General features: G+C 46.2%; 4 protein-coding genes across 5 annotated transcripts in view; 3 read left to right on the forward strand and 1 right to left on the reverse strand.

Annotated features, from left to right (window-relative positions):
• The first annotated feature begins 5,219 nt into the window (after window positions 1–5,219).
• On the forward strand, window positions 5,220–8,180 carry LOC104318223 (acidic mammalian chitinase-like). Its single transcript, XM_069771887.1, is given in 8 exon segments — window positions 5,220–5,242; window positions 5,895–5,926; window positions 6,752–6,957; window positions 7,005–7,102; window positions 7,252–7,382; window positions 7,478–7,504; window positions 7,507–7,608; window positions 7,966–8,180. Coding segments are annotated over 8 exon segments (834 nt in total).
• Window positions 8,181–8,739: 559 nt separating this feature from the next.
• On the forward strand, window positions 8,740–11,529 carry CIMAP3 (ciliary microtubule associated protein 3). The gene is made up of 6 exons (XM_009919389.2): window positions 8,740–8,764; window positions 9,101–9,243; window positions 9,580–9,678; window positions 10,233–10,366; window positions 10,641–10,767; window positions 11,169–11,529. Exons 1-6 carry the CDS (start codon window positions 8,740–8,742, stop codon window positions 11,235–11,237), a joined length of 597 nt encoding a protein of 198 aa, XP_009917691.1. The 3' UTR covers window positions 11,238–11,529.
• A 1,478-nt stretch (window positions 11,530–13,007) lies between these two features.
• Window positions 13,008–19,488, reverse strand: TAF8 (TATA-box binding protein associated factor 8). Its single transcript, XM_069770954.1, has 8 exons — window positions 19,372–19,488; window positions 18,467–18,623; window positions 17,650–17,748; window positions 17,286–17,348; window positions 16,710–16,834; window positions 16,231–16,378; window positions 15,265–15,407; window positions 13,008–14,807 (listed from the first exon to the last, which is right to left on the reverse strand). The coding sequence occupies exons 1-8, from the start codon at window positions 19,429–19,431 to the stop codon at window positions 14,664–14,666; spliced, it is 939 nt and encodes a 312-aa protein (XP_069627055.1). The 5' UTR covers window positions 19,432–19,488; the 3' UTR covers window positions 13,008–14,663.
• The window catches only part of CCND3 (cyclin D3), a 48,194-nt gene continuing 41,738 nt past the window's right edge, over window positions 19,214–25,669 (forward strand). Inside the window, exon 1 of one of the 2 annotated variants that reach the window (XM_069770957.1) lies at window positions 19,214–19,438. In XM_069770957.1, the coding sequence (XP_069627058.1) occupies window positions 19,430–19,438 (9 nt within the window). In that variant the 5' untranslated portion in view covers window positions 19,214–19,429. Of the gene's footprint in view, window positions 19,439–20,290; window positions 20,481–25,669 lie in introns of those variants that run through there. The other variant, XM_069770958.1, reaches the window with a different exon arrangement.

Consider the following 25,669-nt stretch of genomic DNA (forward strand, 5'->3'; position numbering starts at 1 on the left):
TCCCAAATCACTCTCAAAGCTCTCAGTCAGGCAGCTGAGCAGATGCCAGACCCATAGGCGTTCCAGCTACCTCCTCTTTGCGCAGATACTATTACACCAGCCACCATCAGCTCTGTGTGCTGCACAGTGAAGGACATGTCTAAGGGTTACGTGACTTGGAGGTGGGAGAGATCCTTTTTCAGGACTCCATTTACAGGCATTGGATTATAGCAGCAGTAACTTAAGCAAGTGTATACATACCCAACTGGATGTAGAGACAGATTTTCACATGTTTGGCCACTGACACTGTGGCCATATTTTCTTAATTCTTTGTCAGACCCCTGAAGAGAGTGGGACAGTTTTCCAAGAAGATCAGCAGCCCCCAAATAAAGCTCAGCTATTAAAAGCTGTTAGGCTACTGAGAGACCAGCAATATCAACAAAGCTCTTGATAGGAGACCCAGATAGGTCTCTCTTAACATGCTTCATGTATCTCTAATCGAGATTCAGCTTGCAGAGTCTATTCCTTCCCCCGCCTCCAACTCAACTCCAACCACTGGATATGTAGAACATTAACGCTGAGATAAAGATGTTCCCAGTCATTCCCTTAGGTCCAGGATAACCAGACTCCTGATACCTTTCACCTGCTTTTTAAAGGAAGAAACTCCACCATTCCTATGTCTAAAGCAGAAACCAAAGGAAGAGGAGGAGAACTGGTTATCTCCAAGCACCTCCCAGACAGGTCACTGGAAGCAACACAACTCAAAGTAGCAGTCAGTGATTTGTTGATATTCCTCCCTTAGATTTTAAGCCAAGTCAAGCACGTAAATTTTTGCCAAGATAGCAAGGTAAAAGCTAAGTCCCTGTAAGAAATAAAACCACCATTGAGTCAAACTGTCCTGATCATGGCAGAAAAGCTTTCTCACTTTTAGCGAAGTGAAAATAAAGGGTTACTTCTTACTGCAGGCATTTATGTACAAAGGGGTTGTTGATTTTCTTCTGCTTGCTTTTTGCTGCTCCCAAAAGTTTGATATTTGACACAGCACAGTTTAGGCAGGGCCATGGTATAGGCCATTGACGTGTGATGGCATCAGAAGTACATTCTCTTTTACAGGCCCTGGAGCGTGAGCTGAACTCCAAAAGGATCAAGCATTGGGTAGGAGTCTGAAGCTGCTTACTGCATCTAGGATGGAGATGGCTGCGTTTAGATGTAGTTTGCCAGGAAGGATAAGATTAGATAAGATTGCTCTGATCTTCATGATAAAATGCTTATCAAGTATATAGAGCTTTCAGCAAAACCAGGCAGTTGTTAGGAGAACCTGCTGAACTGCTGTCAGGATGTAACATTTATTGTTGGAGTGAATAATCTGGTGTGACTGCTTTGTCTCATGTTTTGCCAGTGTGAAAAACAGGGGTTTCTCCACAGCAAAAAAAGTGCCCAATAGAAAAGAAAGGTTTGGAAACCATAAACACATCAGAGGTGGCTCGAAATCTCCTTTTCCTAGCAGATTAATAAGGGACATATGCCAAGGCCACACACAATTTAGGCCTGCCTCACTCAAAGCCACTTGAATAAAACTAGGCATATTGCAGAGACTGCACGCACATAACATGGACCCAGCAAAATAAAGTTTCTATCTTTAAACTGACTACTCAAGGCCATTTCCCCCTGCAATATGCTGGTAAGGAAAGGTGGAAGAGACAGAAACTGAGCCTAAATTCTTTGTTAGAGATATAAGCAGGTGACTTAAACATTTGAGATAGATAGCCAAAAATATAGATTTATCAGTACCCTGCCAAGGCACTGGGATGCTCTTCCATAGGGGATGCAATTCCTGGGAAGATCAACAAAATGACTAATGTCTTAATAGGCATCCTGACATGTTGCAAGGTTAGGCTAGTTTTTGGACAGATGTCTTTAACAGCTCCTCTTTCACTCTAAGATAGTCATGTCTTACGTAGGTTATACAGCTCTGGAGAAATGGACAAAGTTTATCCTTTATCCTGGTTATTTTTGTATAGCAAGAATGAAGCATTCCATTTCTATTTGAAAGTGCAAAAATGACCTGTTAATCTCAGATCTCTATTTGTGATTAAACAAAGAGGAGCAGCAACTAAACTTTCTGGCCTGCAAGCACATTTCCTCTTGAAATGTTATCAGAAGACTGCTAGTAAAGTGCTCCAGCTACACGGTTGGGAAGAGCAAGCAACATTGACACCTACTGTTGGATATTTTAATTGCTGATAGCACTCAGCCACTGACTACAAGATTCTTGTAAAGCAGGAGGAAGATGATCTCCTTAGTTAAAACTACATGCTAATACTTTTTTTTTTGCCTTTTTTTGCCCTGCAGTGCTTTCAAGGTGCACTTAATTGCAAATCGAGAAGCTGCATGTGCAGGGAAACTTCTTCCTTTAACTCAATTTCTTCCTTCGTTTAATTCATGGAATTAGATGATTCTTTGGGAGTGAGAGCTTTTTATGAGGCTAGCTGATAAAAATGAAAGAGATGAAAACTAATGCTGCTATTATCAAACAAGGCTGTACTGCATGCTAAGTGAGAGAGAGCATGCTGATTTCTCAGGAGATTCAACCCTTCTAGCTCATAAGGAAATGAGGTTCCCATACAGACCTCTTGGAGCATATCAGAAAGCACTACCCAGCCAAGTATAGAGCATAGGTTTGAAAGAAAGAGTTTATCATATTTTACCATAGTGCCAGATCATATTTAACACCCTTGAAGTGCTTCACACAAAAAAAGTTAATCATCGTGATTCCCGTCATGCACAGCTGGTTTTTTCCAGCCCATTAAAGAGAATTTAAGCACAGGATTAAATGACTCTCCCAAGAGATGAAGGAAAAATTTAGCAAGCTGGTAGAAAGAGGTTACCTCTCTGTCTTCCCTCCAAACATTACCCCTTTCCTCCTCAGAAACTTTCAGCAAACTAGCTTCAACGGACTTCCCACAATTCTGAATAGCTTCCTACTGTTCATATTAACAATTTGTGAAAAGAGATGAGAGAAAAAGGCTCCAGAGCTAGAAAAGTAATGACCATTAAAGAGAAAAAAGTCTGCAAACATAGAAGATAGCAATGCCCATACTTGCTCCTATAGTAATCTATATTACTCCAACAAATACTGTTTCTCCCTGCTGCTCCCAACATAGGCTATACATATATACATATAGGCAGACATGTCTGGGGTAAATTCCCATAGGAAAATTCCCAAGGAATTTCCAAGAACACCACGTCACACTAAGAAAAAACATACTGGCAACAGATTGTCTCTTTGGCGGTAATAAGGTGTCTGCCTGCAATGAGGAACATCAGATCAACAGCCTAAAACAGGCATAGCTCTCCCCAGGTTTTTATGGACACAATCACATAGCTTCCCACATCCAAAAAATAAATCCAGAATACATTTATACTAGCTCAACAGTATCTTTGCATTGCCAATGTGATAAGAAGCAGCCTTGCTTCACATGGAAATCCAAAGCCGGATCTTGCATATACCTAGCCAGGGGCCCATCTACCTAATATATGTCTCTGCATTGCTAACATGAACCTTTGCTCTTATAATGCTGCCATCAGCACAAATGCCTGTATTGGCTTTCAGCTCCAATCACCATGTACCAGGAGACCAATACCTGTACCTCTGCATCCAGATAAGGGTTAGGATAGGGCACTCCAAAATACACGGTGCCATTGCATTGACCTTTACATTTCTCCCCAGTTTAGCCTTCCACAGTCACCTGCCTAACCTCCATAGCAAGGGCAAGGAGAACAAAACAACCTCTGTAAAGCAATGGCTCATGTCCACTGAGGTTAGCAAGGCCAGGATGGCTAAGGTCTTTGGAGGAAACAGCAGTTTTTAGAGAGTTTGCTGAGAGTCAGTTGACAGACACATCTAACAGGAGATGAGTGCAAGGCTGTGCAAGCACCATGCCTGACTCTGACAAACCTCTTTCATCATTCACCGTATTTCATCCACTCCATACACAAAATCTAGAAGTCTAATGAACTTTAATGGCAGGTCAGTGGCTTCAGTGCCAGCATGTGACATGGGCAAATTTGAGGGCATTTTACACGCTCCCATTCAACCAAGTCTGGGAGACCTACTAGAAATCCACCTTCACATCATCTTAACAGGTATTAAAGAACAACTCAGTGCAGAGCAACTGGCCATGTGCCCACTGTGTCTTACTCCACCATTTGCAGTAGCCCTGAGTGTGCAGACAGAATCTCCTGAGTTAAAAACCTCATTTTCAGCACCTCTAACTGCCTTTTAAAAAATTCCATTCAGATATGCTTAGAAGACATTGCATCCTGAAAACAACAAAATGAGACAAAAACTCATACAGAATAGAAGAGATTGGGGTAATTTCTCCCTATGGAGCATCACAGAAAGCTAAGGCAAGGCATGAACGCTTGGCAACACAGAGGTCTCTCAGTGTGGGAAACAACTGATCAAAAAGAGGAGGGAATAAGTGAGGGAGGAAATGCAACCTGCATGATGCTCTGTCCCTGCGCTCTCTCTTGTAGAGCTTGACCTCCAAGAAATAATGCTTGTCCCTGAAGAAAATTATTTTCACAAGTGGGAGAATGATTTGGCAGAAGCTGAGTTGGTTTTCCTTTCCTGATGAGACACCAGGAAACTCTCTCCCCTTCCATGAAGTGACAACACCTCAGATGGTGTGGGTAAGAGAGAGCTCAGATCACAAAGCCCCCTGGATCCTGACAGACAGTTTGCCTACAGCAAGTGAGCCCAATTCCTGTGTCCCCCAAAAAGCCCACTGCTGTGAGCCTAAGCCCTACTCAGTCCTGTCTCACTGACTGCCCCAGCCAAGGAGACAAAATCCGTGTAAACCACCTGTGGTTTGGCAGTGCCTACCACCTCTGGGCAGACACACTGACAATGCAAGACTGAACACCAGCCATCTATCACTGCCTAGTTGCCACTGTTGACACAAAGCCTGTTGCTGTAAACAAAATTTCTAAGAATAAAAGCCACCTAATCTTGTTCTTCATCTACTCTTGCAGCACCACGACATGGCACAGACTGATAATAGTGGTGCCTCCAGCTGGAGTGTTAAGGCCTATTTTACTGGTATCATTTTTTTGTGATACTGATCTTTACCAAGTTTCTTAATGTTTGTCCATCTTTGTTGATACAAGACTGGCATGAAATGAGAGAAGCGTATAAAAGTGGGAGACGGTCTGCACCAGATCAGTCCTGGTCAAAGATGGCCAAGCTCACTTTGCTTACCGCTAAGTCCTGCTTCAAAACTTAGTTTTCTACCTTTATAAGTATTTGTGGCTCTTTCACTGTTATACTGGGTGGCTACACAGGAGACTTTTGGGGATTAAAAATGCAGCACACTCTTCTGTCAAAGGAAAATATATGGCAGTTACTTTGGGGATGTTTATATTTTGCACTAATTTTGGAGTTGATTTCTTTTTCTTTAGATATGCAAATTCCTGATTTAATTGTTTATTAAATTGAAAAATTATCTTGGACCAAGAAAGTGATGCTCTGAGGAGGAAAACTGCTCATTCTTATAGAAAGGCTATTATTGTCTCCATAGCAGAGTATATTCCAAAGGCTTCTGCTATTTCAGCCATGCTTATATGCACCAAGATCACCTGTTGCTTAACACTGGCTGAAAGCAGCAGCAGAACATTGCATCGTTAATAACCATGAGCTCCTTTGTGTGTCCCCTTCAATCAGAATGAATTGTGACCTGGCAGTCAGGTTATGTTGGGTTCAGATAGATCCTCATGAAGAGGAGCAAAAATAGGCCCACTGATAGAACCAATTTTATTGTCTGCATTACAGGATATGTACCAGACAGTTTCTGCTAGTTCAGGCATTACCTTATTTCTCAGTTCTAACACTAATCCCACACTTTTTTCTTTAAAGGTCTGGTCCTCCTCCTGAACGCCTAGATGGGTGTGTGCTTTCTACCCCAAAACCAACTCTACCAAACCTTTCTCAGTTATGGCACATGCAGGCAACTGGGACAGACTTAGCAGTGAACTCTTTTACAAGCCACGGGGGAGGAAGGAGAGGCACGCAGGCACACAGCAATGGTGTCTCTGAAGTCAAAAGCTTGATGAAGCATAGCATGCTCAATCTAAAGTGCAAATATGTTGCTTTCTTTCACACAAGCTTCCTCTTAGCAGCCCCTTCCTGCTCAGCTTGAATGAAGCACGAGCACAGCCACTAGCTTAGTCTTTGCAGAAGCTTTCAAAGGCGGGTTAAACAGGCAGCACAGCAAATATGCAAAGAGCCTTCCACCTTCCAGGCACTTCACCAGAGATCCCTTCTGCCTCTGTTCTTCCTCACTTGGCAGCAAAGGAGAAGGATTGAGTTTGGGCAAGAGACCCAGCACTCAGGACCACCCTGATTCATGAGTTTAAGGGTGCAAGAGGCTCCTAGACCAACTCATCTACTGAAACAAAGTAGGAAGGAAAGAAATCCATTATTATCCTTGGAGAGCCAGTTCTGAGAGGGATAACCAACCCGACTTCACTGTCTCTTAACTCTTTACCCTGCAAGGAAACACAGCCCAATAATTTTTTATTAGATCCGCCCCATGCAGTTACTAACTCTTAAGTGCAGCCCAGGGCACTGTTCCCTTTCCTGTGTGACCTGAAGGATGGTTATAGAAGTAACATGGCCTCATGCAGCTAGGTACCTGGTCCTTCTGCATTTCAGAGACATGTCCTCTCTGCTCTTTTCTCTCCCGACCACATCTCCTTTATTTCTGTGCAGGCACTGCGTCTGTGCTGTCATGTTACTTCACCAGCTGGGCCCAGTATAGACCTGGCCTGAGAAGTTTCATGCCAGACAACATTGACCCATGCCTGTGCACTCACCTGCTATATGCCTATGCTGGGATGTCCAACAATGAGATCACAACTTACAAATGGAACGATGAGACCCTTTACAAATCCTTCAACAGCCTGAAGAACCAGAATGTACCCTCTCAGGTCCTGCCCCATTATTCAGCATCTCTTCTCTGCTCCAAAACCCATCTGACACTGCTATTGGGGCACCAACATCAGGACCTGGGCCAGCTGGACCTTACATTAAGCAGGCTGGGGTTTTGGCTTACTACAAGGTGTAGGTGTTCCCTCACACCTAAGCCACCAAGAACAACACAAACACTCCTCAGACTTCCTAGAAAGGAATTTTTAACCCACGTAATATTCCAACTGCCCTTTTTTGCAGGACACTTGCTAACTTCTCCCTCTGTGCCCTTTTTTCCTTAGATCTGCAAATGTTCTGGACTCTGGAGCCACCCAGGCTTGGGATGCCCCCCAGGATGTGCCCTGTGCCTACAAGGACAACGAATGGGTTGGCTATGACAACATCAAGAGCTCCAACATCAAGGTATGGTGGGATGTGTGGCTGTGCTAATAATAAGGCGGCAGGCCTTCTGCAGTAGCACGTCCTGGGACTAATTGGGCTTTCTGCCTTGGCACTGAACAGGTTGACTGAAGAAGAACAATTTTGGAGGTGCTATGGTTGGGCCCGTGATCTGGATGACTTCACTGGCACTTTCTGCAAGGAAGGCAAATAACCCCTGATCACCAGTCTGAAGAAGGGTCTTGGTCTCCAAAAGGGCAGTGAGTAGCTTGAGTAACGTGTGCTTCTTGAAGGTGACTCCCTACCTCACTGCTGATGCAGGGCTTCAGAGACCTGCAAACCTTTATCTCTGGAGCCTTGGTGGATAAAGATTTTCTGTGGAAGCCACAGCTAGAAATTGCCATGGAAAGATCCCTTCACTCTATATCCCCTGGGATAAAAGAGGGAGATTGTAACTTGTACCTGGGTCCAGATGCTTCAAAGGCCTGGTGTGAACTAGGCCAGACTTTGGGGTAACACACTTTAATAGCTGACCCCACCACTAAAGGCCCTATGAAGGGAGGGGAGGGCTGAGAGACTGTCAACACAAAATAAGCCCCTTTGTGCTTTTATTCCAGAGTGTGTACCTCCAACTCAGCCCAGTCCTCAAGTCACTGAAGCTCCCTGTACTACAGGTGGAATTGGAAGCGGGAGCCAGGGCTCTGGTGTTAGTGACTTCTGTGCTGGCAAGGCCAATGGCATCTATGTAGAACCAACCAACAAGAGCATCTTCTACAACTGCATTAATGGCAAAACCTTTGTGCAGAGCTGCTCCTGCTGCAACTGGCCATGAAGATACCAAACCTATTACAGTGAACAGACCTTTCTGATCTAATTGTGCAGAATAAGAATGATTAAATAAAGTGCTCTGCAAAAGCAACAATCCTCAGTTTCAACTCATCTCACCCTTAATATTTTGATGCTCCCCAATTCTCTCATGTACTCACACATGTGCTCAGGGAAGGGCCCGAATCCACAAGCTGGACTTAATTCCAGTATGACATTTTCCAGGGGTTTCTTGCTGCCCTACCAGGACAGCCAGGTACCAGGAAAAAGAGAGCAGACAACAGGGCATATCAGGCTGTGTCACAAGGGAGATCACAGAGAAGGGTCCTGACAGCACAACCTGTAGGCTGCTTCCCCCGAGACCTCTCCCCTACTGACTTACAGCATGAAAACAGCAGCTTCTCAGAGTAGGAGCCAGCATAGCGCAATCCACAGGGACGTTATTACTCCTCCTCTTTGCCTTGCACCCTTCAGGCGCTGCCATCCCCAGCATTCCCTCCAGCACCCCCTGCTCTGTGTCTATAGCAACTGGAGTACACACACAGCGTTCGGTCTGGCAGGCCAGCATGGCAGTGGAGTGGGAGCCGAGAGGTGAGCTGTGCGAGGTGCATGCACCCGAGGCGGGCTGTGGGCACGAGGGCTTTCCTTCTTACACAGCTCCCTGGTGGCATCAGGCTTTCCCAACAGTCTTCCCCACAACTGGGGCTAGGCTGCTTGTTGCTCAGACTGGGGAAAAAGAAGCCTTTGTGGCATGAGCGAACAGGCATCCAAAGGGCAGACCCCTCGCAAATACCCAGGGTCAGGGGAAATTCCCATCTGGGAGATAAGAGGATGGTTGGCCTCAGGCAGAGAGCAGCAGACACTTAAGGAAGAAAAGCAGCAAGTGGTCATCTCCACTGGTGACATTTCCCTCTCCTGGTCTCACAGATGTGCAGAAGCGGATCTCATTTGGGTCATGTCAAGAGCGGAAAATGTTCCCTCTCCACCATGCCCCAGACAGGCTGGGAATCCAGCTGATAGCTATCAGGGGAGACCCTTTGCTCGGGCCAGGCTGTTACCTGAGTCAAGAGGTAAGTTGTTCAGTTTTCATGCTCAGAGTTTTTCCTTCACAGAAGACACACAGTACAGGAGCAATAGGACCATGGCCCACCACACCTGTGGCAGAGTCCCCCACACCTGCCCTGCAACCCATTGGACAAGGTCTCCAGATACACCTAGAAAAAGAAACTCTCCCCCCTTCCAAACGTACCAGTACTCAAAGCTCCAGCTGCCCTAGCGCTCTACGTTAGTCAGAAATTAGAGGAATTAAAAGGAATAATGTCTGCTGCTCATGTACTTCTGCCCTTCCCCTGATGCAAGTGGCCTCTTAAAAATGTCAGTAAGACACTTCTGCTTTTGAATCGCAGAGAAGCAGCCTCAGATACTCTTTGGAAAACAAACCACTGAGCAAGAAAGGCTATGTGATAGGAGCAAGAACAGCCCAGCGTTTCATACCAGAGCTACAGGTAAGAAAAGCATGCTTCAAAGCGGCAGAGCTGCAGCTTTGCAAGAATATGTAGGCTGTTCCCAACACAGACTATCAGTTTCAACCATATTTGCTGGGGCTGCCTCCAACTTAATATATACGGTAGCTACAGATCTCCTTACACATAGTCTAGTGGGAGGTGTTGAGCCTAGAGACTGATGACGGATCATATGAGCTCTGGCAAGATCAACACATGCATTTGTATATACACATTCCTTTGTATCACATATACACACATGTAGATGTACGTACTGAGGCAAAATCAGGGAGGGAGCTCAGCTATACTACCTGAACAAACATGCTATCTTTTCTGGCCCAGCTTCTCTAGAATAACAATATATTAGGAGAGACATCACAGGACACATTGGGTAAGGAGTAGGGAGTGCATAATTGACTTGTTCTGATATTTTTACACTGAGTAGCCAAAGCATGCATTGAACAGCAGGTCTGTAATGCCCCGCTGGTTGCTGATCAGAGCATGTAGGAATGGTTTGCAGAACAAAATCTTCCATATAGAAATTTTATCTCTTGCAGACTGTGACTCCCAGCCCAGCAACATACCAGTCATTCTGGATGAAAGAGAGAAAATGCCAGCCTGCCTATGCTCCATTTTCCATTAAGACACCACGATTTCCAGATAAGCCTTCAGATAAAGAATTTTTCCCTGGGTAATGCAACTCATTTTCTTACACTTTTAATAATAAGCAGGAGTACTAGCAGAGAGAAGTACTAAGACACAAATGGGAGATAGGTAAGCGAGTTCTCGGTAATGCTTTTTTATCTTCAGAAAGCTCCCCTGCTTTAGTCTTTAACTTAGCATGATGACTAGAATACCACAATATGCATTTCTCCCATGGATCGAGGTAGGGCTAGTAAATTCTGGTATTACAAACATCATACGCCAGCTCCAGAAATGAGGTATTTTGTGCCTGTTTTCTTTAGACCTGGAACTTACAAAGCAGACAAGCAATTACACAAAAAAATCACTTGGCCGATGAAGTTTGGCTCTCCAGACTGGTCTTTAGTGCCAATGCCAGCAAAGAGGATGCTAAAAATGGAGGTACAGAAGGTAAGGACAGGGATAAGGGGTTGTTATTCCTGGCTCAGTGCTTCTGACAAAGGATGATTACTTCAATGCATTTGCACTAAGTTTTGTCATCCTTTCCTCACTGGCCTGCTGGGTATGTGGCTTTCTAGGCACAAGATACAAAGTGATTTTCTATCAGAAAATGCTGGTTTGCAAAAACAGTTAGAGTCCTTCAAAAAAACACTTCTATTAAGAAATTTGCTCTGGAAGTTTCCATCCACAAAGTGAGAGAACCAGGGCACAGTCTTCCCCATGTAGCTCTGCTGAAAAGAAAACCTGATTTAAAACATAGGTTAAGGTTCTCAACACCATCTCACATCTTCCTGCCCTTTTTTGAAGCAATTGTCATTGCTAATATCTAACAGATAGTAGTTGTCTTTTAGCTGACCATAGACAGAGAATTCAGGAAACACCGGGACCGAGTGGCCTACTTGAGTTTATACTACAGCTGAGGAGCCAGGGCTGCCGCCACACGTCCTCCCCTTCCAGCGGGACAGCTCAGGCCTCGCCTCCGCTTCCTGGCCACTTGTGGAGACCTTCATCTGCACTACCCAGCCTCTCCAAATAAAATCATTTCAAAAAGAGGGATTTCTTGCCACTAATTGTGCTTACCTGGTATCACACAAGGTGTCTACTGCCTCTGTGGGTGTTTGGGTGCCGCTGGGTCTGGCACACAGCACCCCTCGGCCCAGGCGGGGCTGGCAGCCATTTTCTTTGGGTCGCCATGGAAACACCTCACCTTGCCAGCCTCCCCAACATGGCTTCCCTTGCCACAGGGGGCTTTTTCCCCCCCAAATCCAGTCCTCCCTGGCACTGGAGAGGGGCCAAATTAACACAGCTAGAAGGTGTCTCAGCTGCTGCCCCATCTCCTCAGCCCAGGGAGCGAATACCACCATCTTCCCTTCAGCCACCACCTGCCTTCCCCAGCCTCCTCATCACCATCTCCTCATCTCCAACAGATGCTTCAGGCCGGGCCCAGGGCTTCACTCACAGCCTGAGGAGAGCTGAGAAACATGGGGGCGTACATACCGGTACTGCACTGCCCTCAGGTATTTTCAGAAAGAGTATAATGGCTTTGTGCACAGCCAGCACCTATATTAAAGTAACACACAGCAAACATCCTCAGGAAAGAGGCTGTGCTGGGACAGGTTAGAGCAGATGGCCTGCAAGACGTACGTTTGCGTTACTACCTTTTTCCCTACTGACATGAGGAAGATATTCTCAAGCACGGAGCAAGCAACATGCTGCTAATGAATCTGGCCACGAAAATAAATTTAGTCTGAAACAGAAAGGTGCTGGTGTTCATCATCAGTTGTTTCTGTAATGTAAAACTCAGACCCTAGGGATTTCTATAAATGTTTACAAACCTTCACACACAGACTTAATCTGTCTGATCACACGCTTGATTCAATCTCAGGGGAAAACTAAGAGCAGGCAACATTCATTCTCGGTGTAACTACTAGTCACAATGCAGGTTTTCAAATTTTCTGGGTCTGTTTAGCTGTTTCTGTAGCAAATTTCACCTGCAGCCCAATTTCAGCTATAAAAAATGCATTCTTCCCATTTCCCACTTTCGGTCTTCGAGTGCTCTCACATACACATGACAACAGCTGCTCGCGACCTGTCTTTTCGAGGCACATTGGCCCCTTCCCTCCCAACCACAAGAGGCTGCTTTGTAGTTGCAGCTGTCAAAAAGGGATGTACTTGCCGATTTGCAGTTGTCCCTTTTGGTGCAACCTTTTGAAGGAGGGGGTACGACTCACTGGAAATTGTACTGTCCTAAGACCTGAGGTTTATTGCTGTTTAAGGTTTCACCTTTGTATTCATGGCTGATACCGCATACTTCACCTCCATCTGTCTTGGTTTTCTAATCAGAAGAAAAATACATGTGTAAGAGAAGATGTAAAAGAAAGTAAGCAGCACCTATGATTCTGCAGTCCTTCTCAACCACATGTTCCATCTGTGACTGGAGAAACCTACTAAACCTGTTGCAAAGCTGACGGTATTTCAAAGGCACTTTGTCCTCACTGAACATACTTCTAATGAACCAAAGATTTTTTTGAAAATTCCCAACCTTCTCAGCTATCATTTGTTGCTGTGGAGAAAGGAAGAGATGCAGAGGGAAGGACAAGACTTCCTCCCACTTGTAGACCCCACTGAAAACACACTCAGGTGCCATTCAGGTGCTTTTCCACTCCTGAAACTTTAAGGACTCAGCCAGCTTTGCTTGTAGGAGATAAAATTTATTTTATTAAGAACATAAAAATTACTATTTTCATTCTACATTTTTCCCCTACCCAGCGAGGGATTTTCTCATTATGAAAAATGCTTAATCCAAGTAAAAAAAGGTATAAATTTTTATATATACATACATACACAATGTCTCTGTACATTTGTTATTCTGTACAACCAAGGCACCAGCAAGTGACAATGGCACATGCAGGACTTTTTTGCTAGAGATGTAATTTCAGATTGATTGGCGGGAATATCTCTGTTCTCACTGACACAATTCCTCCTTTATACCTTCCTCCTCCCTTGGTGACAGGGGAAGAGGGAGGCCTGGGAGGATGCCTTCACTAAACAGAGAGGTGAACAGGTACACACATAACGCTGATCTCCCTGGTAACTGCAACAGACTTCTTGCATTCAGCTGCTACTCTAGGAAACCATGACCTGCTTGGCAGTCTGTAGCAGGCAGTCTTTGCTGCCTCACCCAGCACCACATTTTCATCCAGAAGAGATGCTTGGGAGACTGGACCAAACTACAGGAGTCTTTTGTCAAATAAATTTAACCCATATTTTGCCTAAGTAAAGGCTGAATGAAAATTAAAGCAAAGCCCTCCAGAACCAGCTAACAATTCCAATAGACCCATCACCAGTTATTTTCACTGCTGAAATAAAGTCTCCTGCTCTGGGGAAATAAAGGGGAAAAAAGCGCAGCTTCTGCTGATAAAAGCCCATATTTGAAAATGGACAACATAAAAAAGTGCGATCAATAGCACGGCCTTGCGGACTGCAATCAATACAGCTTTATTCCATATTCCAAGTTTTTCAGCACAGCATCTTTCAAAACAGCTGGTGAAGGTGTGAACTCTCAAAGGAGTTGTGCTGTGTTGAAACTAACAATAGAACTGAAAAATAGCCTGAAGCAGCTGTTAAATCTTGCTATTCATACTGCTAGAAAATAATCTCAAAGCAGTACAGGGTAAACACCACACTTAGCGCTTTTAAGTTAGACGTGCAGCTGCAGTCAGAAAAGTGAGAATAAAATGCCATCTTAGCTCTGTATTTACACTTCACTCTCTTACCAACACATCAGACGCCTTTAGTTTATAAAAGAAAAGTCTGTTTGCTTTTACCTGCCAAGAATCCAAAGAAAGAAACCTCTCTGGGATTTTTCTGTCTCTGTTAATACATGCTTCTTAGATTATAAGGCCAGGCAGGGTTGATTGCAGAAGTTTCTTTTCTAGCCTGCCAGACAGCCACAAACAAATTATGCCTTTCTATTCTGCAGAGCCTGCTGGGAAGCACTGAGCAGCAAGAACCTTCGTGTCTCCCATCTCTTCAGAGAGTAAATCCTGCTGACAGTGAGAACAAACCAAAGCAAACGAGACAATTCCCATCTGTAACCTGGTGGCCTTCAGCGCTTCTAAGGCAATTGACCATTGACCGTTCCAAGTCAGCAGGAGAACAGAGGGGAAACAGGGAGTATTGCAAACCAGGATGAGAGTGTAGTTCACTAGGCAGAGAGAGATCATTCTTCTGCTTCTGCCACTCAGCTGGATTGCCTCTCCTGTCTTGCTCCATGCCTCTCACCCACAGCAGCTGAGGTGAACCCCTTGGGTTTCTCTTCCTCTGAGCAGCCAGCTGGCTACACCTCACTTCTTTCTGCGGATCTTGGGCTTTTTCACTGGCCGGAGGTAGGGATTGTCTATCACATTTTCTTCCCCGTTCCGACTGCCTGACAGGGAAGTGTTCTGCTGTAACACTGAAGCGTTCTCCTTTTCGGGTCCTGAATCATCCTGCCATATTAAAAAAGCATAAATAAGCACAAACAACCAAAGTTAGGCTAAACGAGGCTTAGAAGTTCAAACCAGACAACCTATGGGCAAAACAGATAATCAACAGCCAAGATAAACAGCAGCACACAAAGAGCTGCATTAAAAGTGAGGTCTCCAGATTGCTAATGCAAGAAGATCCCCTTCGGGAACAGTGTGGGATCCTAGGACAATCCTCTCTCCCCTAACACAGAAATGAAGGTTGTACTGAAAGCTCATGATCCAACCCCATTTTGCATTGTACCCTGCAGAAAGTTAAAGAACCATGACAATGTTTAGTCATTTACACCCGGTAGAATGCAACCCACTCTGCCATTTTCCACCCACTCTGCCCAGCTGCAAGAAAGACAGGCAAAGAACCAGGTTTCATAAGTTTAAGAAAGTGGGCCCAAGAGACCTTGATCTCTCAGGCTGGGCATACCGTGCTCATGTGCAGGGGGAGGTTCTCAGTGTCTGTCTGGTCGTCTTGCTCTGATGAATCTGTTTCTTCCATTTGCTGCATTTCCAGCTCAGAGGGGAGAAGAGCTGTCAGGTAGGGTACAGTGAAAGGCCTGGCAGCAATCACTGGGGTTAGGGAAAAGGACACGGTCAGCAAGCTGGGAGAAAACTCCTCAAGTCAGAGATTATGAAGCCAACCAGTTACTTAGAGACCAAACACTTACTCCTCAAGACAGAGATTATGAAGCATGAAGCCAAACAGTTACTTAGAGACCAAATACTTCTACTGGTTCTGGTTTTAAACACACACACTCTTTTCCTGCTGCTCCCAGGGATCAGGAATGAAATATGCTGTCCCTAAAAGTTGGCACTCTCTAATTTCCTATTTTCTGAGGCCCCTTTATATTTCCAACACAGCATTACACTAACACAAAAAATCCTTCCTGACCTATCCAATAAAAGTTCAATTATCTCACAGGCTGAAGCATCACTTAGCCCCCCCTTAAATTAACACTGACATCTGTGCTGTCAGTGAGCCTTAGGAAGGTGGGAATTCTCATCACTGCTTTGCAGATAAAGAAAGAGGAAAAACTTCACTGCCTACCACAAAAATGTAAGAGAGAAGAAATTACTTGTTCAAAAGTTACAGAGAGGCGGACACAGGATTGGGATGAGCTTTGAATTTAGCACCTATCAGCCAAGGCCTTCTCCGCCAGCAGAAGAAAGTGAGCCTTTGATGAGGGTGGAAGCCAACCATTTGGCTTTGATTCTGTTTTTCATCCCCATTTAAAATAGAAAATTCCTCATTTCCCATCCTTCCAGTGCCTCAGAAGGGCAAACACAGTGTGATCATTCAGTGCTCACCTCCTGCAGTAGCAAGAACTCTAACGGAGTGTATACTCAGTTAGACAGCTGTCATTTACAGCACAAAGTGTCCTAGATAACTCACATGGGAATGTGCTAACGTCATCTTTGAAGAGACTCTGCGTTTCTCCTGTCTTAGCCATGAAACGTGTGAGAGCTCTTTCTACATCGCGCCGTTGAGATGCTGCCTTTTCCCGAAGGACTTGATAATCAGATACTGGCTCCCGGTACGTCTGTGGAGCAGGGAGGAAAAAAAAAAAAAAAAAAAAAAAACACCGTTAGTGGATGCAATGCAGACATCTGAAGTTCAAAACACAACTAGGATGCAGATGCTACAGGCAAGCATTGACCTTCAACATGCACAGATTTTCAGAGCTACAGATGTCAATCAGCCAGCAACCTGCAGCAAGGGCAACCCGCAAACAACAAGGGATATATTAAGCCAGAAGCAGCAATGTTTTGGATAAACAGTACCAGCACTGCAGTAAAAATACTTATACACCACTACTGGTGTCATTGACTTCAAACAGACCCCAGATGGCATAAAAATCTTTTTTCACTCACTGGTGTCTTGATGTAAGTGTGAGGATCTGGAAACTCAGGGAAATGGCCAGGAATGTGGGACGGATGTGGCTTGTTCTGTCCAGCTGTCAGGGCTTTGGGAGTCACTGGCTGGTTTGTCACAGGAGCTACAGTTAAAAAAAAAACCACACAAACACTTATCAGCCAGATTCATTCTGCCAAGAGTTAGGCATAAAGTGCTAGCTTATACTGAGCTGTGACCCATGTCTCCAGGTCCTATAAAAGGGACAGAGGACATCCCATGAGCAATAATTTCAGACTGTGTTCGGCATCCCAAAAGGGAACAAAGATTACTTGACCCCTCTCTCTTACACAAGGAGAACAAAACCATTTTGAGGATTCTCATGTGCAGTGAGGATGCTGAAGAAAGGCAACTGATTCGGCAGAGGGTACCTTCCTTCATCTATTACACAGTCATTACAGGAGTCCTTAACACAAACTACACTTCCAGGAGCACTGGCTGCATCAGAAAAGCAGGAGCTCTTTGGATGCCAGCAGAGAGAAATGCCAAATTATTTCCAATTTCCTGCATAAGAAGAGAAAGGATTTCCCACATACGGGCAGTGATGACCATCCTCTGAGAGCGCTTGGCATATGCAGGAAGCGTTTCAACATTGAACCCTGAAATACAAAAGAAGAAACAGGAATCACACAAAGAGTTTATCCTGTCGAAAATCCCTTCTCTTAGGCTTCTCCAGAATTCTTCCAAGGGCTCCAAATTACATGAGAAAGAAAATCATGCACTCTGATATACTCATACTGCATCCGCAGCAGCGGTATCTGAATGCCTGCGTGAAGCCCAAAACAGTGGGCACCACACAAACACTAGAAATGCAGGTGAAGGATCTTCCTACCAACACAGCACACCCAAATCTTCTGCAATGCAGGCAGCTGGAATTAGTGGGACCAGTCAACTACTCACCCATTTCCACCAGAGTAACCACTATATCAGAGAGCGTAGGCTGTGTTCTGGCTGTATGTTCACAGTAGGACTTTGCGCTCCTTCCAATTTCAGAAATATCTGGGGGGAAATAAAAAACACCAGCACATATTTGATTGAGACAGTGACCACACATTTGTATCAGCCCAATCGTAGCTTCAGAGACACGAATTTTTAGCAAATTTAGCAAGGAATGAAGAATAGCTCCTGGAATCCATTGTCTTACAGCCTGCATATTTAAAATTAAAGCATGTACAAAATACGGAGACACTGAAGATCCAAGAGTCAGGTGTTTTCCACAAACGCAAAAGGCAAATCTGCATCACAAGCATGAAAAAATACAAAACTTGATCATCGCTTGATTTCAGAAAAATCTGTAACCTGAGATCCTAGGCACATCACCCAGAAAAGTAGGAGCAGAGCTGCCAAACACGGGCACTTCTACAGCCTTAACTAACCAGACGTCTGGAGCTTTATTTCTCTGTTTATTTTGGCAGCACCTCGATATGTGGAGCTTATTAGGGTACCTAATGAGTATCTAATGAGTACTCACTGAGTAAGATAAGTAAGTACTTCTGAGTTCGAACAAACATCTCACGCTCACAGAAGTCCGTGACTCCAGGGCTGTGCTCTAGCCACCAGTCTAGCCTTCTGCTTTTGCTAGCATCGTTAATACAAGGTAATAAAAATGGGGGGGGGAAGAGAAAACCACAACAAAAAAATAAAAGAGCTAAGGCCAATTTGAAAACAGAGAAACGAGAAACTCCAGGGGATCAGTGTGACTTTGCTGGACACTCACAGCTTTGTAACATCTCCGTCAGCGTCTCCACCGCGGCCTTTTCAGCGCTCTCGAAGCCAGCTTCGGTCAGCAAGGAGCTGACCACCACTTGCAGAGTCCTCCTCCGAGCCAGGTAGTAGTTATCCGCCGGCGTGGTTGCATGCTTGCTGCCCGACCTCTGCGGACAGAGACACCCCCCCGCCAGCCCCAAGCCCCCCGAAACAAGACCTCAGAGAAACGAAGCCACCTCCAGACGCCGGGGGGGGGGAGCAGCGAGGCCTGAGCTCTGCCTGCCCCAGGAGCCGGGACCGGGAAGGGCGAGGGTGCTGATCCTGCCACGGGCTCTGTGACACACCGGAGGGCTGAAGGCAGGGCTGCCTGCGCGCTGCCTGCGCGCTGCCTGCGCTCAAAGGGCAGGGGCCGGCCCTGCCTGTCCCCCACTGCACGCGTACGCACACACAGGCACACGCGTGCATATGCATACGCACGTAGGTACATAAGTATACACACATGTACACACAGATCTGTACGTATACATCTACACACGCACGTATGTATTTACGCACACATACATATAGATAGGTAGACGCGCTGCTGCCGGCACCACCAGCGCGGACCGCCTTTTGGGGCGCGGCCCCTTTAAAAAAAGCCGCCCCACCGGCTCCCCCGCCTCGCTGCCCCCCTCGCCGGCCAATCCGAGCGGAAGAATTTGAGCCAATCAAGCGCCGCTACCGAGCCCCGCCTCCCTCCGGCCATTCAGCCAATCAGCGTCTCCCTCCCTTCAGCCTCCGCCTCAAAGCCCCACGGGCTAGGCCGCAGGCGTCCCGGCTCCATAGGAAGAGCAGACCGCTGCCGCTCTGCCCGGCTCTCCCCTCGGGAAACACCCTCCACAACAGCCCCGCGTCCCGGCGAGGAGCCGCCGTTACCGTGCCGGAACCACCGGACGCTGTGTCAGCCATCTTGGAGCCATATAGAGCTGTGCGCATGCGCCAGGTGAGGCGGCGGCGGGGTGGAAATACCCGCCTCGCCTTCGGGGGGCGCGCGGGGCATTGTGGGATTTGTAGTGTGGGTGGGAGGGAGCGCGCGTGGGCTGCCCCTGCCCGCACCGCTGCCCGCCCACCCCCGCAGCGGTGCGCCCACGGCAGGGTCGCGGTGTGCGGGGGGTGTTTATCCCCTGGGTGCTCCCCCGCACACCTGCGTGCCCGCAGCCGCCGCCTGTTGGGCTCGCGGGAGACGGGTGCTGGTCTCGTTCGTGGGCTCTGGGCGTCGGCTGAAACCCGTGGGCCCGGGGGATGGCCTGAGCCAGCGGGGGCAAGGGTCTAAAGTTCAGTCTGCCTTGCCCCGAGGGTCAGAAGAACGTCACTTTCATCTCCCGAGATGTGTTGAAGCTTGTGGTTTTCCACTTCTTCTCTGGGCACCCTGGGGCGAGAGCCCTCAGCCTGCCTCTGCAGGGTAACCAGGAAAACAAAACCTCGTGCAACGGTGTTGCACTTGCTCTAGAATAGCCTGCGTTCCCATTAGGAAATTATTTACGAAAAAAAAGCTTGAAAGGTGCCAGTGGTGTGCCAGTAACCCTGTAACCATGGGAGCACTTAGGGTTTTCCTGTTGTAAGCAATATGTACTCTTAGCTGAACCTCGGTGTACCAGATTGTGTGCTTAGATCTTCTGATCAAAGCTTTGGTGTCAGTTAAGTGTTTCAGAAAGACAGAACAGGAAACCCCCACACTACAACTCCCACCCCTTGCTTCCTGTTTAAGTACATGTGTGGGAGAGCAAGAACATTGTAAGAACCAATTACTGCATGTGAAAGGGGGAAAAAAAAGTGATGTAAACAACAGCTGCCACGCTGGAAATTAAAGGTCCTGATCTCATTTGGTTTGGATGGCAACACAGCTTCGACACGCTGCTGGCTTTTCAACAACAATGGCAGCAAAATCCATTAACAGATAGGGAAAGCGAGGAGGCAGAGGAAGGTGGAGGCTGGATTGTTCAAAGCAAACATGCCTGCAGAAGCAAATTTCTTGATCATCAAAGGTAGGAGGCAACATAGTTTCAGAGACTGAAAATGTGATAGAGATAGCAATCTTATGGCTTATGTGCTCGGGGACAAGCAAAACTATTGGCAGAGGGCTGGTGGAGTATAATTGTGCTGAAGATATTAAAAGTACTTTGAAATGGCTGCGTGTGAGGGGGTCAGTGCTGACTGGGGGATCTTGCTGCAATTTGCCTATGTGAATTCCCAGGATGCTGGTGTTCTGCCAAACCATGAGGCAGCCACTTTGCCATCCTTCAGCAGGGATGTCTGTCTCTGCCAGGGCTTTGTAGTGGAGGTGGGGCAGGCTCTCAGCCCCCTAGCGTGTTAAGAAGAGATGTAGAGCTGTGATCACAGAGATGCTGAGCCCTTGTGGCTTCCAGTTGAGGAACTTCTGGAGGTCTGCATGCTAGTGAGTAAGCGGACATTGTAGATGAAGCTAAAAGAGGGGAAATGTGAGTGCTTAACTTTGGTAGGTTGCAATTTGCTGGGTAATTCTTGAGAAGTGTCTGACCCCAATTGTTTGGATGGGAAGGGAAGTGAACTCTGGCAGGTCTGGACTGAAAACATCCATGCAGTGGTGCCTCAGAGACAGGCTTGGGCTGAGCCAGAAATGTCTGTAGGAACACTGGGGGAGTTTCAGACTGGTTAGTACTGTGCCCCTTGGTCTCAGCTTGCCATGAAGTTAATTCAACCAATTTACAAGTTGCTCTTGTAGCAAATCCAGGGGATGAATAAATGGGGAAGCAAGTGTGGACAGGTGCTTTTGCTGATGAACATTGTGTGCAACAGAGTACTGAGTAAGGCAGCATTTTCTCCTCCTAATATAATATGACAGCCATCACACTCAGCAGGGGAAAAAAGAAAAGTAAATTGTGATTAGTGGTGTGGAGCTAGATCCTGAAATGTTTTAGGCAGAAGAGAGATCGCGTGGGGGTCCGATGCAGAGTGAGGGAGTAGCATGCATGTGTTTGAAGTGTGCAGGTCAGGACTTCAGTCTGCTCTTATCTCTGCTACTAACTTGGCTAAGTCTCTCCTTCACTCCCCCATCTATGCAGTGAGGAGGATGAGGAAATTATTTAGCTATCTTACTGAGATTGTGAGGGGTGCAATATAAATACAGCACATAATTGATCCACAACTCCTTGTTGTTTTATTGCACAAGGACAGTCTCTTCTTGATCTCTTGTCTCCAGGACTTTGTGATGTCACTTTTCAGCCTGTTATTTACAGCACTTGCCTAGAATGAAACAAACCTGGCTTTCAGTCCCTGCCTTCAGTAGAGTTTATGCACTTAACTGCTTCATGTAAACACAGACACAATCCCGAAGAATACAGTCTGAGACCCAGCACCCTTCTCCTACTCTGGAGAATTAACTGCTGATTTGTAGAACCACTCAGCTTCCCGCTGCCCCAGTTGAGTCACAGATTTTTTCTGTGCAATGATTGTTTCTGTCCATATGGATGGAGGGCATCCAGTGTCTTCCTGAGCTGACCTGGGGCATCTTCCCAGGAGCTGGAAAGTGGAGAGGCTGAGCAGTTACTGAGAACATGGGCACAGTCTCTCTTCCTTCAGCTTTTGTTGGAAAGGAGCCTTGCAAAGGCAAGATTTCAGACCCCCCCACATCTGTCAGCAATTCCCAGCTAGTTATTTTAAGACTCTGAAATGCCCAGCTCCTACCCAAGCAATGCTGAGGGAGCCTTGCCTAACCTAGCCTGTATTCCCATCAGGGACCAGATGCCCCACAGGACAATTCAGGCTGGGAGGGATTTCAGGAGGTCTCTAGTCCAGTCTCCTGCTAGAATTAGGCTCAGCCATGAGGTCAGACAAGGCTACCAAGTGTAACCTTCCCGTGCCTGCTTGCCTCATGCATCCCCACAGCAGTTAAGAGCAAAGGGACACTGGTCAGCGTAGCTGGGCTCTGCACTAGCTCTCTCAGCTCAGGCAGGCTTCAAGGAGTTTCCTCCAGGTGCAAGCTCCTTCTGCAGCTGAGGAATCTGCCTGCCAGGGCAGTGCCTTCCTTCACACAATGTTGCACGAGCACGTGCACCCAGGTAGGGTCTGCTGCTCTTGTGTGTGTGCTGCCTCCTTCCCCGGGGTGTATGCTCATCCAGATGAGCAGCCACAACTCTTCAGTGCTCCCCTGGCACCCACTGTCTCCTGCTGTGAGCTCCCTCTATAGAGATGGGTTGCTGCAAATAAGGCTGCTGAAATTCCAGCTTATTATTAATGTGTGGGAGCTATTGTGTAAATGAGAGTACTTCACAGCCCTGTGCTGCCTGTTTTTTACTCTTGTGAATATTATTTTTTCCTCCTTCCCGAAACTTCATAGACAAATTTGAACAGGTTTTTTTTCTGAAGTCTCTAGCTCTTTGCACTCTAGGGGCTTTCATTTGGGAAGGGGGTGATGGGGAAGTCCTGCAGTGAGGGATACTAGGGGAGGCTGGGTGCTATGGTTAGTGGGGCAATGCATTGTATTATTCTGGGCTCTAGTCCTGGCTCTGCAGCCAGCCTGCTGAGTAACCATAGGCAAGTGTCTGCTCCTCTGCATTTCATTTTCCCATCTGTAGGTACTGGCATTCATTGTGAGATGCTTTTGGAGCTTATAAAAAGCAGCATCTGACATTAAAATATTCTTGTTGGTGATGCAGTACCCTTGGAAAGCTCCTCCCAGAGCAGTGCAGTCCATGTTGGACTCATCACAAGCAGAGTATCCAGAGCCTGGCAGAAATCCACTAGTCCAGAGATTTGCAGACAGTCATGAAATTATGGATACAACATCCCTTTTTTATGGTGTGGGTACATAATTCTTCCCTTATGCATAGCTCCCTTCTGATGGGGTGGGAATAAAAAAACTTCCATAAAGGTCCAGTTAGTCAGTGATTTAAGAGCTTCTTGCATGTCTCTCAAGTACTGGCTGCTCTGAAGTAGCTGCTAGTAGCCACTAGAGGAGACTAGTTAGTCGAGACAACAGGGGACTACCAAAAAAGGAGCACTTTAGTGCCATGCTAAAAGATGTTGCCAGGGATCCAATCTGAAAGGGGCAGAATTTGGATGCAGAACCCTACTGGCAGTTTGTGTCCATAGGTGGAGGGCAGCATCTTTATTTCAGAGCCTATGTGAAGTGGGAAATGACACTGCCAGTGGAAGGATTTGCCAATTTAATGTGCCAGTTTCCTCTGGAGCACTGTGAAATTGGTCATCTGGCAGCAAAATGAAAAAATGCAGGATAGTGATATTCTGTCTGCCTTCCTGGACATGTTGTGTTTTCCCAAAGATTGGAACCTTTCCTCTTGTTTCCCATTTTTAGCAACAACAAAAAACATTTTCACATTGGTGTCAAACTGAGAAAGGAAAAAAAGTTCATGTGTGTTTACTCTGAATCGCATGCAGATTATTTAAAAGAAGAGGTAGGAGTTAGGATTCCCAGGTGCATTGACACTAAACAGTTGTGTGACCCCAGACAAGAATAATGTTAACCTTGTTGAGATACAGCTGAATAGTTATTCTGATATGTACAAACCCAGAGGGGAAGCTGTAAACCTTGTTGAAATTCATATTTGAAAAGAATAATGGGAACTGATGACTCTGGACTCTTTGGGTAGGGAAAGCCCAAGGCTTTGTAATTTTTTGAGCCTGGGAGGTACTCAGCGTAGCAGAAGAGCCCACAGGAGGCTGGCTGTATGACCTTGATGTTTTAAAATCACAACTTTGAGAGAGGTGGTTAGTCAGATGGAAATTTACTGAGCTCCATGTAGGAGTGAAATTTTGCAGCATGTGTTAGGCAGGAAGCCAGGCCAAGTGATCTAATGTCCCTTTGCGCTCTTAAATTTCATTGTGCCTCTGGCTTGCCAGAGTGATGTGCCTTGGACAGGCCCAGAGCAAAGGATGGAGCTGCTGCAGGTTGGGCTCCTTGCAGCACCAGGTCCCAAAAGGAGGCAGGTGCCACCTGCGTGGCTGGGGTCTGTCCCAAGTCACCCCAGCACCGTTGCCAGCAGAGGGCATGTTGTGACCAATGTGTTCTTATTTCTGAGCCACTTAATTCAGAAACCAAAATAGCCAACACTGAATTAATTTAGATTCTTATACCCCTTAGCTGTGAGAATGCCACCAAAATCCTCCCTGCACCCATTTGTTGCTGAAAATCTCCAATGAGCCCCCCAGATTCCCTGACTGACCAGATCTGAGGGGTTTGCAGTTTGACAGTAACAAACACTTGCTATGCAGAGGAAGATGCTGCTGGGCAAGGAGGGAATAAATTGCACATCTGAGAATGTTTTGGATTTTTTCCTCTCATGACATTGGCTTAAGCCTTGCAGAAATTAAAACTCAAATGCAGAGAGCTTATAGTCATGTTGCTGCTATTGTTTTTTATTATTTTATTTACTATTTTGAGAAAGATTATTTTTTTGTTAGTGTTATTATTCTCCCCTCTAAAACAGCAGTGGTGTTATTGTTGGCTATATACATGTGTGTTAATTAAGTCTTCTTGAAGTAAAACCCTCGCAGATTTCTTGCTAGTTTTGTTATTTGGTAGGGGCGGCTGATCCTTGGCAGAAAGGACTGCCCTGCCTGGGCTCGTAGTGAGGTGTGGGGATGCAGATGAGCTCTCTGGATAGTGCTGAGGGGTCACATCTGGAATTTACATTCACCTTTCAAACAGATGTAGCATGCGCAGGGGGTGGAGAAGAGTTTCCAGAATGCAAAATGCATCTCGGTGTGCAAGTTAAGCGCACTAGCTGTGGAGTTTTTCAGAGTAAAGCTTGAAGCTGTTTAGTCAAACCTATAAATATCCACAAGGGGAGAAGGTGTCTGGTGGTAGAGGGCTCTTAGATCAAAGAGACTCATAACAAGATCCAGGTGCTGGAAGTGCAGGTCAGCACAGTTAAAACAGGAAATAAGATGCATCTCTTCATAGGGGAATGTAATTGGGCTCCTCAAGGGTGCAGTATATTCCCAAACATGTCAAGGCTCCAAATCAAGACTGACTGTCTTTCTAGAAGATAATGCTGTAGTTCATCTGCAGGCTGCTGAGCTAGACAGAGAAATGAGGTGTTTATAGCCAGCTCCTAAGCAGGCAGTCAGAGCTAGTGTCCCTTCTCAGGTTATACTATACGGTAGTGTCTGTGCTGGAATTAGACCCCCGAAGGGTCCCTGGCTCTCCTTCCCTGCCACTCAGGCAGGCTCCCCC

The sequence above is a fragment of the Haliaeetus albicilla genome, chromosome 26 (genome assembly GCF_947461875.1).
Source record: "Haliaeetus albicilla chromosome 26, bHalAlb1.1, whole genome shotgun sequence".
Taxonomy (NCBI): domain Eukaryota; kingdom Metazoa; phylum Chordata; class Aves; order Accipitriformes; family Accipitridae; genus Haliaeetus; species Haliaeetus albicilla.

Coding starts and splice junctions, on each gene's coding strand:
- TAF8 (XM_069770954.1), bottom strand. CDS start 19,431: ATGCGCACAGCTCTATATGGCTCCAAGATGGCTGACACAGCGTCCGGT. Junction 18,624..19,371: donor CGTCCGGTGGTTCCGGCACG/GTAACGGCGGCT, acceptor CTCTGTCCGCAG/AGGTCGGGCAGCAAGCATGC. Junction 17,749..18,466: donor GACGGAGATGTTACAAAGCT/GTGAGTGTCCAG, acceptor ATTTCCCCCCAG/ATATTTCTGAAATTGGAAGG.
- CIMAP3 (XM_009919389.2), top strand. CDS start 8,740: ATGGCAGTGGAGTGGGAGCCGAGAG. Junction 8,765..9,100: donor AGTGGAGTGGGAGCCGAGAG/GTGAGCTGTGCG, acceptor CTGGTCTCACAG/ATGTGCAGAAGCGGATCTCA. Junction 10,768..11,168: donor TAAAAATGGAGGTACAGAAG/GTAAGGACAGGG, acceptor GTTGTCTTTTAG/CTGACCATAGACAGAGAATT.